Genomic DNA, 14,190 nt, shown 5'->3' with positions numbered 1-14,190 from the left:
ACCTTGATTAACCTTACCTTTTTGGATATTAAGAGTCGGACACTTATCCATTACAAAATTCATGCTAATGTCTGTCGAAAATTCATCAACGATTTTAAGCATTTGGTTCAATTAATGTTTTGTGGCTGCCAGTAGTTTCACGTCATCCATATAAAGCAGATGGCTTATTTTAATGATATTAATAATATTGTTTTTATTATTAAAAGACCAAGATCTTAGTCCTTACTAAGAAGGGAATTTTCCGGGGCATCATCTACCTTAAAACTAAGCATACTGCAAAATACCTTGAAGTCATAATCAAAAACAATACAAATAATTAGTCGCTAAAAAGGTAAATTAATTCAGTTAAATTAGAGGGTAGATGGCGCTTCTCGACGAGTAAACACTTTTAAACACATTTTTTTTACAAATTAAGCCAATATTTAGTGATATTGGAGCGTGTAGTGCTTTGTGCTTAATCTGAAATGTCGAATAAAAATATGACCATAAAGGATCTCAGCGTACGACTCGATCAATTAACAGCTGCACTTAATGGAGGGCTAAACACTCTGCGTAAAGAATTTTCAAACTTGAGTGCCCAAACTATAGTAAATACAACGGAGGACGGTGAAATTGAATTTATTGCACGACTCAACAAATTTCAAAGTTCGATGAACCTTCCTTTGGAAGAAATATCCAACGACATCCAGAGCATCAAGGAAGAGGCAATGGTTTTTCAGCGCAGGTAAACGGATGTCGAAGATAAATCCAACAGGGATTCATTAATTATCCTCGGAGTCTCCCATGAACCCAACCCAACCCAAAAACCATGTACCCAACAGAAGCCAAATTCCTCAGCAACCGACTAAAAATAAATATTACAAAGAATGATATGAACTATTGTTATCGTTTAAGGAAAAAATCCGGTTGGTCAAACCCAAACAGTAACGCAGCCGATTGTTGTACGGTTTGTCTCTTGCGCGATACGCGACGCCGTACTTTTTATAAAAAAAATGCTAAAAGGTACCAAATACTTAATTACCGAATACTTATCAAGCGAGCGGTTATCGTTGTTTCACAAAGTGAGGCAGTTTTACAAAAATTCTGCCTGGACTTATAACGATCTTATGTATATACAAATATGATCATTCTAACTTCGCCTATAGGAATTATATATCGCGCTAGGTCTGGCAACGTTGTGACATCATACTCGAAGCAGCGGACTTCGCCGAAGCCCGAAACCGAAACCTTTCAGTATTCTTAAGGCGTTCAAGTGGGGATGCACTGCTCTGTGGCAAATAAAAAAAAATATTGTTTCGTTTGTCCTAACAGCAAAAAATAAACTAAAATCCGATTGCGATAATGTTGTACACATAAATTAACTAAATATTGGACAGGAAATAAAAAATAAAATAAATTAATTCAAAATAAAGCAAAAAATTAAGTTAATTTGATAATAATAAAAAAAATTAAAATTATCTTATGCCAGGTTCAAAAAGGCCAGTCTGTTTAACAGTGCAGTACGTCAATCGATCATAAAACGACCTTCTCGTGTTCGACAACAATTCAATGGAGATACTATTCAATGCTTGCCTAATTTTAATACAAAGCTCATCTAAATTAGTAGCCCGTTCATTTTCGTACCTATAAATTTGTTCTTTTAGGTATCCCCAAAGAAAAAAATCATTGGGAGCTAAATCGGGGCTTCTGGCGGGCCATTTAATAGTACTGTTTGCACTGATTGTTCGATCAGGGAAAAACGTTTCGAGAAATTGACGTACCACTAATGTGTTATAAACGGGGCAACCATCCTGTTGAAACCAAACTTGTTCTAAATTAATATTGAGCCCTCGAATAGCAGGAAGAACTTCATCCCTCAAAAGATTAAGGTATTTGTTGGCATTAAGGATTCCATCGATAAAAAAAGGGCATATAATTGAATCACCTAAAATGCCAGCCCATACATTAACCTTTTGACGGTATTGTGTACGTGTTGGTATACTTATGTGCTTATTTTCCCTCGAATAACCCACTGTAATAGACGGATTATGTTTACCACAAATAGAGAAAGAGGACACATCTGAAAACAAAATCTTACTAATAAACATTTCGTCCCGATTTGCCCTTTCCAATACTTCATGGCAAAATTCCATCCGTCTCTCATGGTCCTGTGGGAAAATTTCTTGGGTTTTTTGCAACTTATAGCACTTGTACTTATTTCTTTTTAAAAACCTTAAAAGCTCAATACCCGTTTCTTTGGCAATGGTTGTACTATCGCAAGTAAAGTTCATTTCAGCAACAGCACAAACATTAACCTCTCGAAGCTCCCTTTCTTCGCCTAGCGGTCTAACAACAGGTGGTTGCTCATTTGCGTAGCATTTCCTGCAATTTTGCAAGCACCCAAAGGTCTCAAACCTATGAATAATTGCAAAAATTTTGCTGCGTACGGGAATGGAATTGAGCATTTAATTCCGGCAATATACCTCTTTTTGTATCTTTATTCTTTTATGCTATCTATTTTTAATGGTTAAGTAGGAGTGGCCCTAGAGCTAGACTTCGCCATTATTTTCAATGTATGATTAACTATGTATGTATGTATATATTTGTTTTTTGGATTTAAATAAAAAGACTTATTATTATTTATAAGTATACTCTATATTACAATCAAAATGTAGAAAATATAATAGAGCATATAAACTTGAAAATATCTTTTCTCCAGAATTGTTTGGCCTATAGCATCTTGACAATTATATTTTATGTGATACTTTGAAGATATAAAATTATTTTGAGTTTCTTGTATAAAATCCAAAAACCGATCAACTTTGGTATAAACTCCGGGGTTTGTGCCAATTTCACAATCGACTCCCCAAGAAACAACCCCATATTGAACATCATCGCAAAGTAAAGGTCCACCTGAATCACCATGACAAGGACCTTTGCCGTTTGGAGACAGAGTACACATTGTCTTAGGTGAAGTCTGAAGATTATGATTTCTTAGGTAAATGGTGTGACATTCTTTAAATGATATGGTAGGAATTTCCACACATTGCAAATTATTTATAGCCGGAAGACTGCCAGTACTTGTAATGCCGTATCCCATTAAAAGAGCTACTCTGCAAGGCGGTGCATCAGTTTTACTATCAATATCTGGTAATTTCACATAGCCTACATGCTTCGAGGGCAAAATTTCTTTCGCCAATCGTAATAGTGCAATATCATTTGCAATATTCCCGGCGTTATAGTTAGGATGAATAATTGATATTCTTACCAGTATGGTTATGCTAGGTCGATAGGTTAAATGATATTTTACTCCATAAATTTGTTCCCGTTTTTTGACGCAATGAGCTGCAGTAAGAACCCAGTACGAATTTAATAAAGATCCGCCACATATTCTTAACCATTGACCATCGTCCGGCGATAATTTGAAAATTAACATCATAAATGAATATTGTTCTGTAGAACACCCTATTCCCTCAATCACACGAGCTTTAATTTTGGCTCCTAATGTCGCTGTTAATGCTTTTGGAACGCTGTCTTTAATTTCTAAAATTTTCTTTGCCAAAGAAAACTTGTGACCGATTAAAATAAAATTTGTAATAATTAAAACAAACACACAATTTAATTTTGTCATGTTTATATAACTAAAATGACAATGACAGATTAGTTGGGTGTCAATTATTGTGGTAGTGGTCACTTTAAATTTAAAAAAAATATCCTAATTGAACTGGAATCTTTTAGGTCACATTTTTTTATCTTATCGCTGAGTTCTCAATTGTTTCATTATCTTTTGTACTTTATAAAAGATCTTGTAATTTACCTTTTCTTATTAATAGATCATTCGCCGGCCTTAAGGGGATTATTCCCCCATAAATTTCTATTTCCTGGATAACTTTTTTATTTTACAATATTTTTAATGCGGTCTTCACTAATGAAATCTACATATTTTTTCAAGAGTTGATAGGTGCTAGTTTTTTTAATTTCTAAAATTTTGATTTTTTATTTAAAAACCAAAAAGATTAATAAAAAAATCTTTCCATGCGTCTCTAGATACATCGATTTTGGAAACATTATGTTGAAAAACCATTTGAAAAAAATTAATAATAAACATTTGAGAATGGAAATACAAAACTCAGGCATTTTTCTTACAATTTCTTGAACCGCTGATAAGTTTAGTAGCATTTGGCAACAACGCACGGCCGGGCTAGCGTCAATCAAATCAAGAAACGCGCGACGCTTGTTCGGCCCGATCCGTGCAAACGGTGGTAAAGTCCAGTTCAGAGATCTATTAGAATCTTTGATGTGTCGCAGATGCCGCACTAACTAGTCCGTGCGCCTATGTCATATTTATTGTTGCATGATATATATGTTTAAATGGCAAAATTTTATATTGTCTATCTATGAAATCATTTTAAATATACGTAAAACCCCATGTTTTATACTATTTTTTATTTTTCTTTCGAAAATGTCAATTTTTAGAAAGAAAATAATATCACAAGAAAACACTTCCAGCACTCACAGACTTGTCACCTCTTTTTAGCCAGTCTATTAAACAAAGATAAAACACCTGCGTTCTGACAATTCCTACTTTAGGCTGTGCAAGTGATTGTGTATCTCTCTCTCTCCCACTGAATTTAAGAATTACGGGGCCGTACCCAAATAAATTTTTGGACCGTTTTTGTATTATTTTCGTCGTGTTTTTAAAGAGATCTTTACGGATGGGTCTATCGCCTTTAAAATAGTTGTTGGATGGGTCTATCAGCTTTAATAGTTGGGAGGGGGGCCATGTGAGGTTATTATTTGATGTGTTTTGCCGGTTATGCTTTTTACACGTTTATGAAAGTAAAGAATTTAGAATTTGGCCTGTATTCCTGTAAATTTTTTGCAGTTTTTACTGTGAGAAACAGTGTTTTTTTATTTGTGTTTGTGGATTTGTTTTGGTATTATACCTAAAGACCTTAAAATGTTTCGACCCTGGAAAAATAGGCAGGAAAATTTGGCAAATGAAGAGGAAAGTGTTTGTGCGGGCTTATGGAGACCGTGGGTGTACAAGAAAGACAATAACATTTGTGATAAAAACAATAAGAGTGATCTGGGCAGTTATTTAGACTTACATAGTTCGGATAGTTCATTTTCTAGTATTGAGGAAGCAAAAAGAAGCAAGGGAAGTAGAAGCTACAGAGGAAATCAAGCAGTTTTAAAAGAACAAATTTATCTAAATATCTATAACAATCTAAGGAATGATACTCAGTTCACAAATGATTGTAGTGCTTTGCAAAAAATAGCGTTTTTAACAGGGGTTCCCTATAGTACAATATGCCAGTAAAAAAAAGGATTAAACACAGAATAAAAAGGAAAGATGCAGGACAATCAAAGGGACTTTACATGGATATTGCCAAATTGCTAAGGAAAGGTGTGTATTCTAAATACAAAAACAATGAGGTTCTGACCATATAGACACCTTATCGGCAAGGGACAAACATTTCTCAGTCTCAACCTTGCGGAGATACCTGATAAAACTTGCATTTAAGCTTAAGATGGTTAACAAAAGAGCTGCTGTAATGGAATTGTCAGGAGGTGTATAGAATATTTGAGGAAAATTAAAAAAATTTGGGAGGAAGAAAGATGCATATATTATTTAGCCGAAACATGATATGATACATTTATGATTGATGTATGATTTCCATTCTCTGGGAAAAAAGTCTCTTTTTTGCCATAGTAAGAAAACCATATTTTTATTAATAAAACAAGTTTAAAATTTTGTTTTTTACAGCTTACTGCCCCTGTTGTCCTTCAGTGATACAATAAAGACTGCTTCTTCCACCATTCTCTGGGAAAAACCCTGTTTTGCTATGGTAAGAAAAACACTGTTTTTAATAAGAAAACAAATCTAAAATTTTTTTTTTTACAGCTTACTACCCCTGTTGTCCTTCAGCAACACAATGAAGACTGCTTCTTCCTCCATTCTCTGGAAAAAAGTCCCTTTTTTGCCATAGTAAGAAAATCCTATTTTTATTAATTAAACAAGTTTAAAGTTTTGTTTTTTTTCAGCTTACTGCCCCTGTTTGTCCTTCAGCGACACAATAAAGTATATATAATGTAATGCTTTAGAATCCATATGCTGATGTGCGAGATGAAGTTGGAATCCATGGCGGCAACAGAGAAACTGTTTCCTTCCTTAATGGAAGAAACTGCTAAAGAACAATGGCAAAAAAACAGAATTTACAAAATTTGTATTAACTTTTTGGGCCAGATTCAAAAGAGTGGTTAAATTTATAAAAGTATTTAGTATCCTCACTGTAGTTTTAGGATCCAGTATACTTAAAATGTAGTGTTTTGTATAAGATTTTTAGTTTTTAGTATAAGCATTTATTTTTGTTAATTTTTATCTAATCTCTCCTAATATGCATAATAACTAAATACGAGGCAAACAAATTAATAAATACGTTAGGGATGTAAGGTGTATTTTTTTTTATAAGTAAAACTTGTGTCTTTTAAAGGCATAAAGTATAGACAGCCAGATGATTTTAATGTAAAAGTTTATTTAAAAAAATATACTTCCAATTTTCTGACTACATAATTACTTTTTATCAAAAGAAGTTGGTACTAAATATAGAGATGGGGGGTTTTCATGAGTATATTATTATAATAATATATCATAATATGTATTAATTAAAAAAAACTATAATAAAGGACATTGAATATGGCAGCCACAATCCCCATTAATAACCACCACCATGTAAAAATAAATCTCAATTCCCAAAAAAAGGAAATATATAAAATTTGAAGACAAACCAAAACATTTTACACTTTTGTGTCAAAAAGTAACTATTTAATGCCTTAATCCACAGAATAAATGGGCCTAAGTAATTTGTCACCTACTCTCTCATTAAACTCAAAAATGCTTTATTGTCAATATAAACATAGAAGTTGTAGACAAAGCCAATAGACTACATTAAAGGAATAAAAACGAGAAACTAATTTAAAATAAAATAAAATTATATAGTAAAACTTTGAAAAATACTTAAATGCTAATCATTAAAAATTCATCATAGTTTAGGTGCTACATAGTTTAGTACGCTTTACTAGCAAGAAATATTTTCTTCCTAGTACGTAGGCTTTTTTCAGTCTTAAGTTGTCTTATTTCTAGTGGAAGTTTATTAAACAGCTTTCTACCTCCATATATGATAGAGCTACGAACAAGTTCAAAATGAGGAATGGGTAGCCTCAACAAATAGTTTTGTCGCGTATTATAGTGGCTTCCTAAGTGGAGTTCCTGTTTATATTTTCTAAAAACTAAGCAAACTGTTTCCAAAATAAAAATACAACACAGGGTTAAAATGTTATGACTTACAAAAAGCGGGCGACATGAATCACGAGGCTTGGCCCCACACAGATATCTAATGGCCCCTTTTTGGAGTACAAACACTGAACTAAAAAGTGAATTTGAACATGAACCCCAAAAGTAAATTCCATATCGAAGGAGCGACTCGATAATCGCGAAGTATGCAGATCTGGCGATGGAGAAATTAAGACTGGTGGCAATAACCCTTAGGGCGTATCAGCCTGATGAGACTTTTCTACATACATTCACAATATGGTCTTCAAATTTAAGGAACTTGTCTATGGAAAGACCCAAAAACTTACTGAACGGTGGCATGTTGATGGCTTCATTATTTAAACATATATCATTTGTATTACATTTAAGAATATTTGTTTTGGAAACATTAAATGTCAAAAAATTTGCATCACACCAGTCTTTTATTTTTAACAAATCTGCACGTATATTGGCCTCCATTTGAGAAACATCAGAGTCGTGCCAGAGGATGGTGGTATCATCGGCACACCAGTTACCTGCAGTTGTGGCAGATCGTTCACATAAATGAGAAAAATTAAAAGACCAAGTACTGATCCTTGCGGAACACCCACTTTTATATTAAGTTCCTTAGACATACCACCATTAAAGTTGACAGCCTGGACACGATTTGATAAGTAGGAACGAAACCACTCAAGGGCAGTTCCCCTGAAACCATAGAGCTCCAGTTTCATCAGCAGCACTCTGTGACTCATGCAGTCAAATGCCTTGGACAAGTCACAGAATACCGCTGCTGCAACTTCACCAACATTCAGTCGGTTGTACAGGTGCTCTAGAAAGCTAAAGATAGCATCATTTGTGCTCACAGACTCACGAAAGCCAAACTGCTGAAGACTCAATAGGCCAAATCTATTTGAAAATGAAACCATCCTCACCTTAACGAGCCGTTCCACTATCTTGGCTAAAGTAGGCAATAACTTTAGTTACGTTGTAACTTACTTAGTTTTCTATTTCGTTTCTTAATATTGACAACAGGAAAAGCAGTGTTAAAATTGTTTAATACTATTTGATGAAAGCTATGCAGTGGGTTAACAGTAGTCAATACATTATTCCAACTTGACATTTTGCAAAGCAAAGAGACTTGACTTGTTATAAGGGACTGATGGCGCTAAAAACTAAACTTATGAAATTAAAATTTTTGGTTAAACTCATTTAACGTACTTAAATCTTATATTTAAATTAAATATTATCTTGCTATCAACTATCCTGAATTTCTAACTTAATAAAACTAAACCCAAAAATCCCGAATAATAAAGTTTTAAATACAAATAAATTTTAAGGCCGGACCTGTGCAACTTTTCACGCTTGAGTGGCTGTGACTAGGGTCAGGCATTTAACAAAATAGTACGTGGGCACATGCAGTCACATTTTACGAATCAAATGTATAAATTCTTAAAAAAATGCTTAAAACATTTATTTATTTAATGAAATGATTAAATATCGCTTAGAATAATACTTTATGACTCTTTCCACATAAAATTTTGCGGTTTAAAGATGCATGTCATGTGACAATACAAGCAACACCGGCACACGGACTATTTGCGGTACATCAAAGATTCTAATAGATCTCTGAACTGAACTATATCGGTTACTTGTCAACAGCAATTCTATATTATGTAAAATTGAAATGTTGATTGGGAGTTCACTTAGAAGTATTTTATTGCGAAGGTGTTCCAATTTTGTGCACGTTGTTCTTTATACTATTAAGTTTTTTATGTTTATTTTTAAAAAATGGGAAAAAGAAAAGAAGTAAAGTCAAAAGTTTATTATTCTAAACGAAAAAGTAGGAAACCGAAAAGGATCACTTTAGGCCTAGAATGGCTGCAAATATGGAGTAAGAATGCCACATTGCTTTTACTATTTATATATAAATGAAAATAAATTATTAATTTTGGAAATAAAAAATTAAAGAAAAATTCAGGATTTTTTATTTTAAATGTCTACTTCCTGAAATCATAGATTTTAGGCATAATAATAATAACAATAATAATAATAATAATAATAATAATAATAATAATAATAATAATTATAATAATAATAATAATAATAATAATCATAATAATAATAATAATAATAATAATAATAATAATAATAATAATAATAATAATAATAATAGCGCATTTATTTAGCAAATACATAGTTTTACATAGTTTTGCCTTCGAAGGCGAAGATTAGCTAAAAGCTACTCTTAAACTCTTAACCTTCTTAAATTACACAAAAAAAAAACAAAATAAACAAACATAAATCAGTAGAAAATAAAACAATATTCATTTAACAGAAATAAGAAAATATTTTGATTTACCTAAATGATTCCTGTAGAAACAGGTTCTTGAAATGTTTTTTAAAAACATACAGGCCATTGCTAAAATCAGGCCTAAAGACGTTTACAAATTTGACTGCGTTGTAAGTGAATGATCGTTCAAAGAGAGCCATTGAGTGATGGGGCATAGTCAGAGTGTTTTGCCTAATAATTCGAGCATGTATGTACATGATTTCTATGTATAAGTTTCTCAAATAAATATATCGGAGCTTTGGACTTATAAAGGCGATATACTAGGGTGCAGTACAAAAACTTATAGATATATAGATAAGGTATTTTTAACCACCCCAAATCATACATGCCTTGGGACACATGATCAAACTTTCTTAGGTCAAAGATAAGTCTACGGCAGGTATTTTGCACCCGTTGTAACCGATATTGTGTCTGCTGGTCCAAGCACGGAAAGAAAACTATCAGACAATATTGGATAATTGACATAACAAAAGTTTCGGCAAGTTTTTTCCTAGTCTTGAAGTTTAATATTGACTTATTAGCATAAATCATACGCAAACGCAAATAGCTCTTTTGAAGAATAGTACTAACATGCTCTCTGAATCTAAGAGAGGCATCTAACGTGAGACCTAAAACTTTTATACTCTCAGAAAAAGTAATTAATGTATTATCTAATTTAATTTTTATAGTTGAAGTTATAATTCTACGAGACTTTTTATTAGTAAATAGCAACATCTTCGTTTTATTAGGATTTATGATTAAGTTATGTTCCTTTGAGTATTTTGATATTAGGTCGAGTTCAGTGCTTATATTGTTGCCTATCTCTTCATATTCATTGGAATCAAAGTAGTGAATCAGCTGCGTGTCGTCAGCATATTGGTAAATTTCAGATGTACTGACAATATTAGGCAATGAGTTACTTATTATATTGGGTATTACGTTACTTATAGCAAAAATTAATTTAGAAATTTTAATCTCACACGCTCAACAATTGAAAAGAAGAAGAAAATAGACTTATTCACGTATTTAAAAGAAATATGAACTTAAATCTGTAACGATACCGTTCGATATACTTAATTTAATTTAAGTTCAATAAGTTTTAAATACAATAATTTACTTGAGGTATAATAGATTTTTTATATACCTAGGAGCTGAGGTTCAATCTATTATTCTCTGACCTCGTTTCTTCTTTTCAATATCCTACCTAACTTTGTTATGAATATTACAATTAAAAAACGATAAAAAACAACAAGAAGACCTGCTTTTTTTAAAAATACCTAATTTGAACCAACGTTTCGGTAGTTATCTACTACCGTTATCAAGGTAATTAAAGTAAAATTAAATTAAATTAAAAATAAAATATACTTATCTTTCAAATTTTCAGCAATGTAGTCTCATCAAAATTTCTTCCTAATTCGAAAATATTTTATATACTTTTTTATATGATTTGACGGTTTATTAATAGTTTGACAAACTATTTTGAAAGATAATAAAAATTTCAAAGGTTACTTTTTTTTAAATTAAAGGGGTGTGATCTTAATGTAAATTAATCATAGAAAATACATGAATATCAAATATTTTAAATCATTAATTAATTTTGAGAATACCCTGATCTACTTCTCTCTTTAGCAAAGGAATCCATGTATTATGAAAATCAACCAAACAAGTAGCTAAGCATTTATCTTCATTTAACATTATAAATACACTTTCCTTTAGCTTACGTAATTTTGAAATTGGTTCCTTTGCTAAAATTGAGGAAGCATTAGGTATTTTTTAAAAAAGTAGGTCTTCTTGTTGTAAGTAAATTATTGTATTTAAAACTTATTGAACTTAAATTAAATTAAGTATATCGAACGGTATCGTTACAGATTTAAGTTCATATTTCTTTTAAATACGTGAATAAGTCTATTTTCTTCTTCTCTTCAATTGTTGAGCGTGTGAGATTAAAATTTCTAAATTGATTTTTGCTATAAGTGACGTAATACCCAATATAAAAAGTAACTCATTATGAATTCGTCACAACAATACAGATTTTACTTAATATTAGGCAAGTCTGACGTGTAAATTAAAAATAAAAGTGGACCAAGTATTGACCCTCGCGACACTCCTGATACCACATGCTTGGGATCCGAAAAGCTATCCTGCAGTCGCACCTTTTGAGTTCGATTTCAGAGATAACTTTTAAAAAAAGATAAGACAACCTCATTACACCCATAAAACTTTAGCTTAGCAACAATTAAATCGTGATCTATAACATCAAAGGCTTTTGAGTAATCAAGGGCTACCATAACAGCTGAAAGTTTCTGGTCAAGAGCTCGTATTATATTGTCGGTGATGTTTAAAAGGGCGCTTGCTGTGCTATGGCTGGCTCTAAATCCGGATTGTTGAGAGGGAATGATATTATTATTAATGAAGTAATCAATAAGCTGTAAATAAACCACCCGTTCTAGAACCTTAGATATAACATTTAATAAGCTTATGGGGCGTAAGTCTTGCAAGCACTGAGGATTTAATATTTTAGGAAAAGGCAAAATAATTGATTCCCGCCAAGCTCTTGGAAAATAGCCTGTTAGCAAGCAACTATTTATAATATTGGTAATGTGACTTAAAATGTTCGGTAAGCACAGCTGTAGCATTTGTTTAGTGACATTGTCTGAGCCCGCAGCATTGGATTTAATATTTTGTATTGTTTTAAAAACAGTGTCTTGATCTACCAGAGGAAACTGAAAAATGTTAATTGTATATTTTTGATTGGTATAAAAGCTAATTCTGTCAAGACAGCTATCAGACTTATTGAAAATGCTTATAAAGTAATCATTTATTAAATTGGGGTTATTTAAAATAGATGGTAGATCATTATTGTTTGTTGCAGTTTTAATGTTTAAGTTGTATAAACCATGCCAAATTTTTTTACCAGATTTTTCACTTTGTAAGCTATTTAGATATGCAGCCTTTTCTCTTCTAATAGAGGCAAGTGCAAAATTTCTGCACTCCTTATAACGATTCCAATTTTGTGGACTAATAGAGGCATGGAAATTCGAAACTGTACATCCCATCTAGAACTTCAACTATAAATGACAATTTTTGTATTACATTTGTTTGGTTTTTCTATTTTCATTAGAATATACCACTTCGTTATATTATAATTTTCATTTTTGTATACTTACTTACATAACTGTTTAATATTGTCTTGTGTCATGTTATTATTGTCTCTGAGACATGTTATTTTGTTTATTATTTTCTCTCTACACATCAATTTTCAACTTATTGCATGTTGTATTTGAAAGTGAGACACAAATTTTTTTTTAATTAATTGAACTTTGGAGTTTATTTTATGCCCCTTTGATGAGGCTCACGCGTGTGTCTATAATTTATTCGTTGTATTCTGATTCCTAAGAACGGTTTAAGGCATATTTAAAGGTGATTACCATTTTTAAAAATTAATTTTTTTTACGTTACACTACTGATTCTACCTCTCTTTGACGAGAGCTGCATTTACAGAGTGGCTAAACGAAAACGAGACGGTGGCCATGTCGGGCTCGTAAAGATTTTAAAAAGAAAACGCTCGGACAAGTCAATTTAGATTACCAGCAGTAAACATTTTCAGAGTATAATATCACCTCCATCCATCCCTTAGCCAGGGTGGAACTAACCTCAAAAATTTTAAATGGAATAGTGGGTTGAGTTATACCTTGTTTGAAAGGTCTTTGGATTTTCTTTACGGCTACACCTAATTTAAAGGATTTTACTTTAGCGGTTCTTAAACTATTGACTATTTTAGCATTTAATATACACTCCTGGACAAAATTATCGCACCACTTGATTTTCAGAGATTTTTTTTTAAGAAAGATAAAAAAAAATTAATAAATAAACATTCTTAACTATGCATTATTTATTACCAAAAAAAATTATATTCTATTTAACAAAACGAGATTTAAGTAACTAAATTCAATACAAGGAAAAAACATCGATTTTCACTAAATTCAATTTTGATACAAAAATAAAAAATAGACCCAAGAAAAACAATAATGAATTCTCAATATCGTGTATTGCCACCTCTAGCTGCAATGACCGCTTGAAGTCTTCGCGGCATTCCTCGTATCAAATTTTGAAAACTTTCCTGCGGAATGTTTTCCCACTCCTCACGAGCAGCATGTTCCAATTCAGCTAATGTTCGGGGAGGAGGATTTCTTTGCCGAATGCGCCGTTTTAACATGTCCCAGGCATGTTCTATAGGATTCAAGTCGGGGCTACGGGGCGGCCAGTCTAAAGTGGTAATTCTCACATCATTAATGTATTCAATAACATCTACAGCCACGTGAGGGCGAGCATTATCATGCATAAGTAAGAAATCCGCTCCTATGAATGGCGCAAATGGAACTACATGTTCTTCAAGGACCTCCAACACATACCTACGTGCATTAAGAGCTGGTCTAGGTATGGGCACTAACTCCGTACAGGCATCGTAGGCGATGCCTCCCCAGAACATAAAACTTCCTCCACCAAATGGCTCCCTTGGAGATATGCATGCTTGGGCAAATCGTTCACCCTCTCTTCTCCAGACTCT

General features: G+C 32.5%; 1 protein-coding gene and 1 long non-coding RNA gene across 2 annotated transcripts; one reads left to right on the top strand and one right to left on the bottom strand.

The window, feature by feature from the left end:
* Nucleotides 1-2,622: 2,622 nt before the first annotated feature.
* LOC126734125 (trypsin II-P29-like) lies at nt 2,623-3,602 on the bottom strand. The gene has a single exon (XM_050437657.1). The coding sequence runs from the start codon at nt 3,416-3,418 to the stop codon at nt 2,633-2,635; it is 786 nt and encodes a 261-aa protein (XP_050293614.1). The 5' UTR covers nt 3,419-3,602; the 3' UTR covers nt 2,623-2,632.
* A 1,979-nt stretch (nt 3,603-5,581) lies between these two features.
* LOC126734129 (uncharacterized) lies at nt 5,582-6,491 on the top strand. The gene is made up of 4 exons (XR_007659982.1): nt 5,582-5,694; nt 5,750-5,831; nt 5,888-5,971; nt 6,028-6,491. It is a non-coding gene; the product is annotated as an uncharacterized LOC126734129 (long non-coding RNA).
* The last annotated feature ends 7,699 nt before the right edge of the window (nt 6,492-14,190 follow it).

This window comes from Anthonomus grandis, chromosome 3 (genome assembly GCF_022605725.1).
Source record: "Anthonomus grandis grandis chromosome 3, icAntGran1.3, whole genome shotgun sequence".
In the NCBI taxonomy this organism is placed as follows: domain Eukaryota; kingdom Metazoa; phylum Arthropoda; class Insecta; order Coleoptera; family Curculionidae; genus Anthonomus; species Anthonomus grandis.
The sequence above is the reverse complement of the archived record's forward strand: the minus strand, read 5'-3'. Positions and strand labels throughout refer to the sequence as shown.

Excerpts from the sequence above, each read along its gene's own strand:
- LOC126734125 (XM_050437657.1), bottom strand. The coding sequence starts at position 3,418 with ATGATGTTAATTTTCAAATTATCGCCGGACGATGGTCAATGGTTAAGA.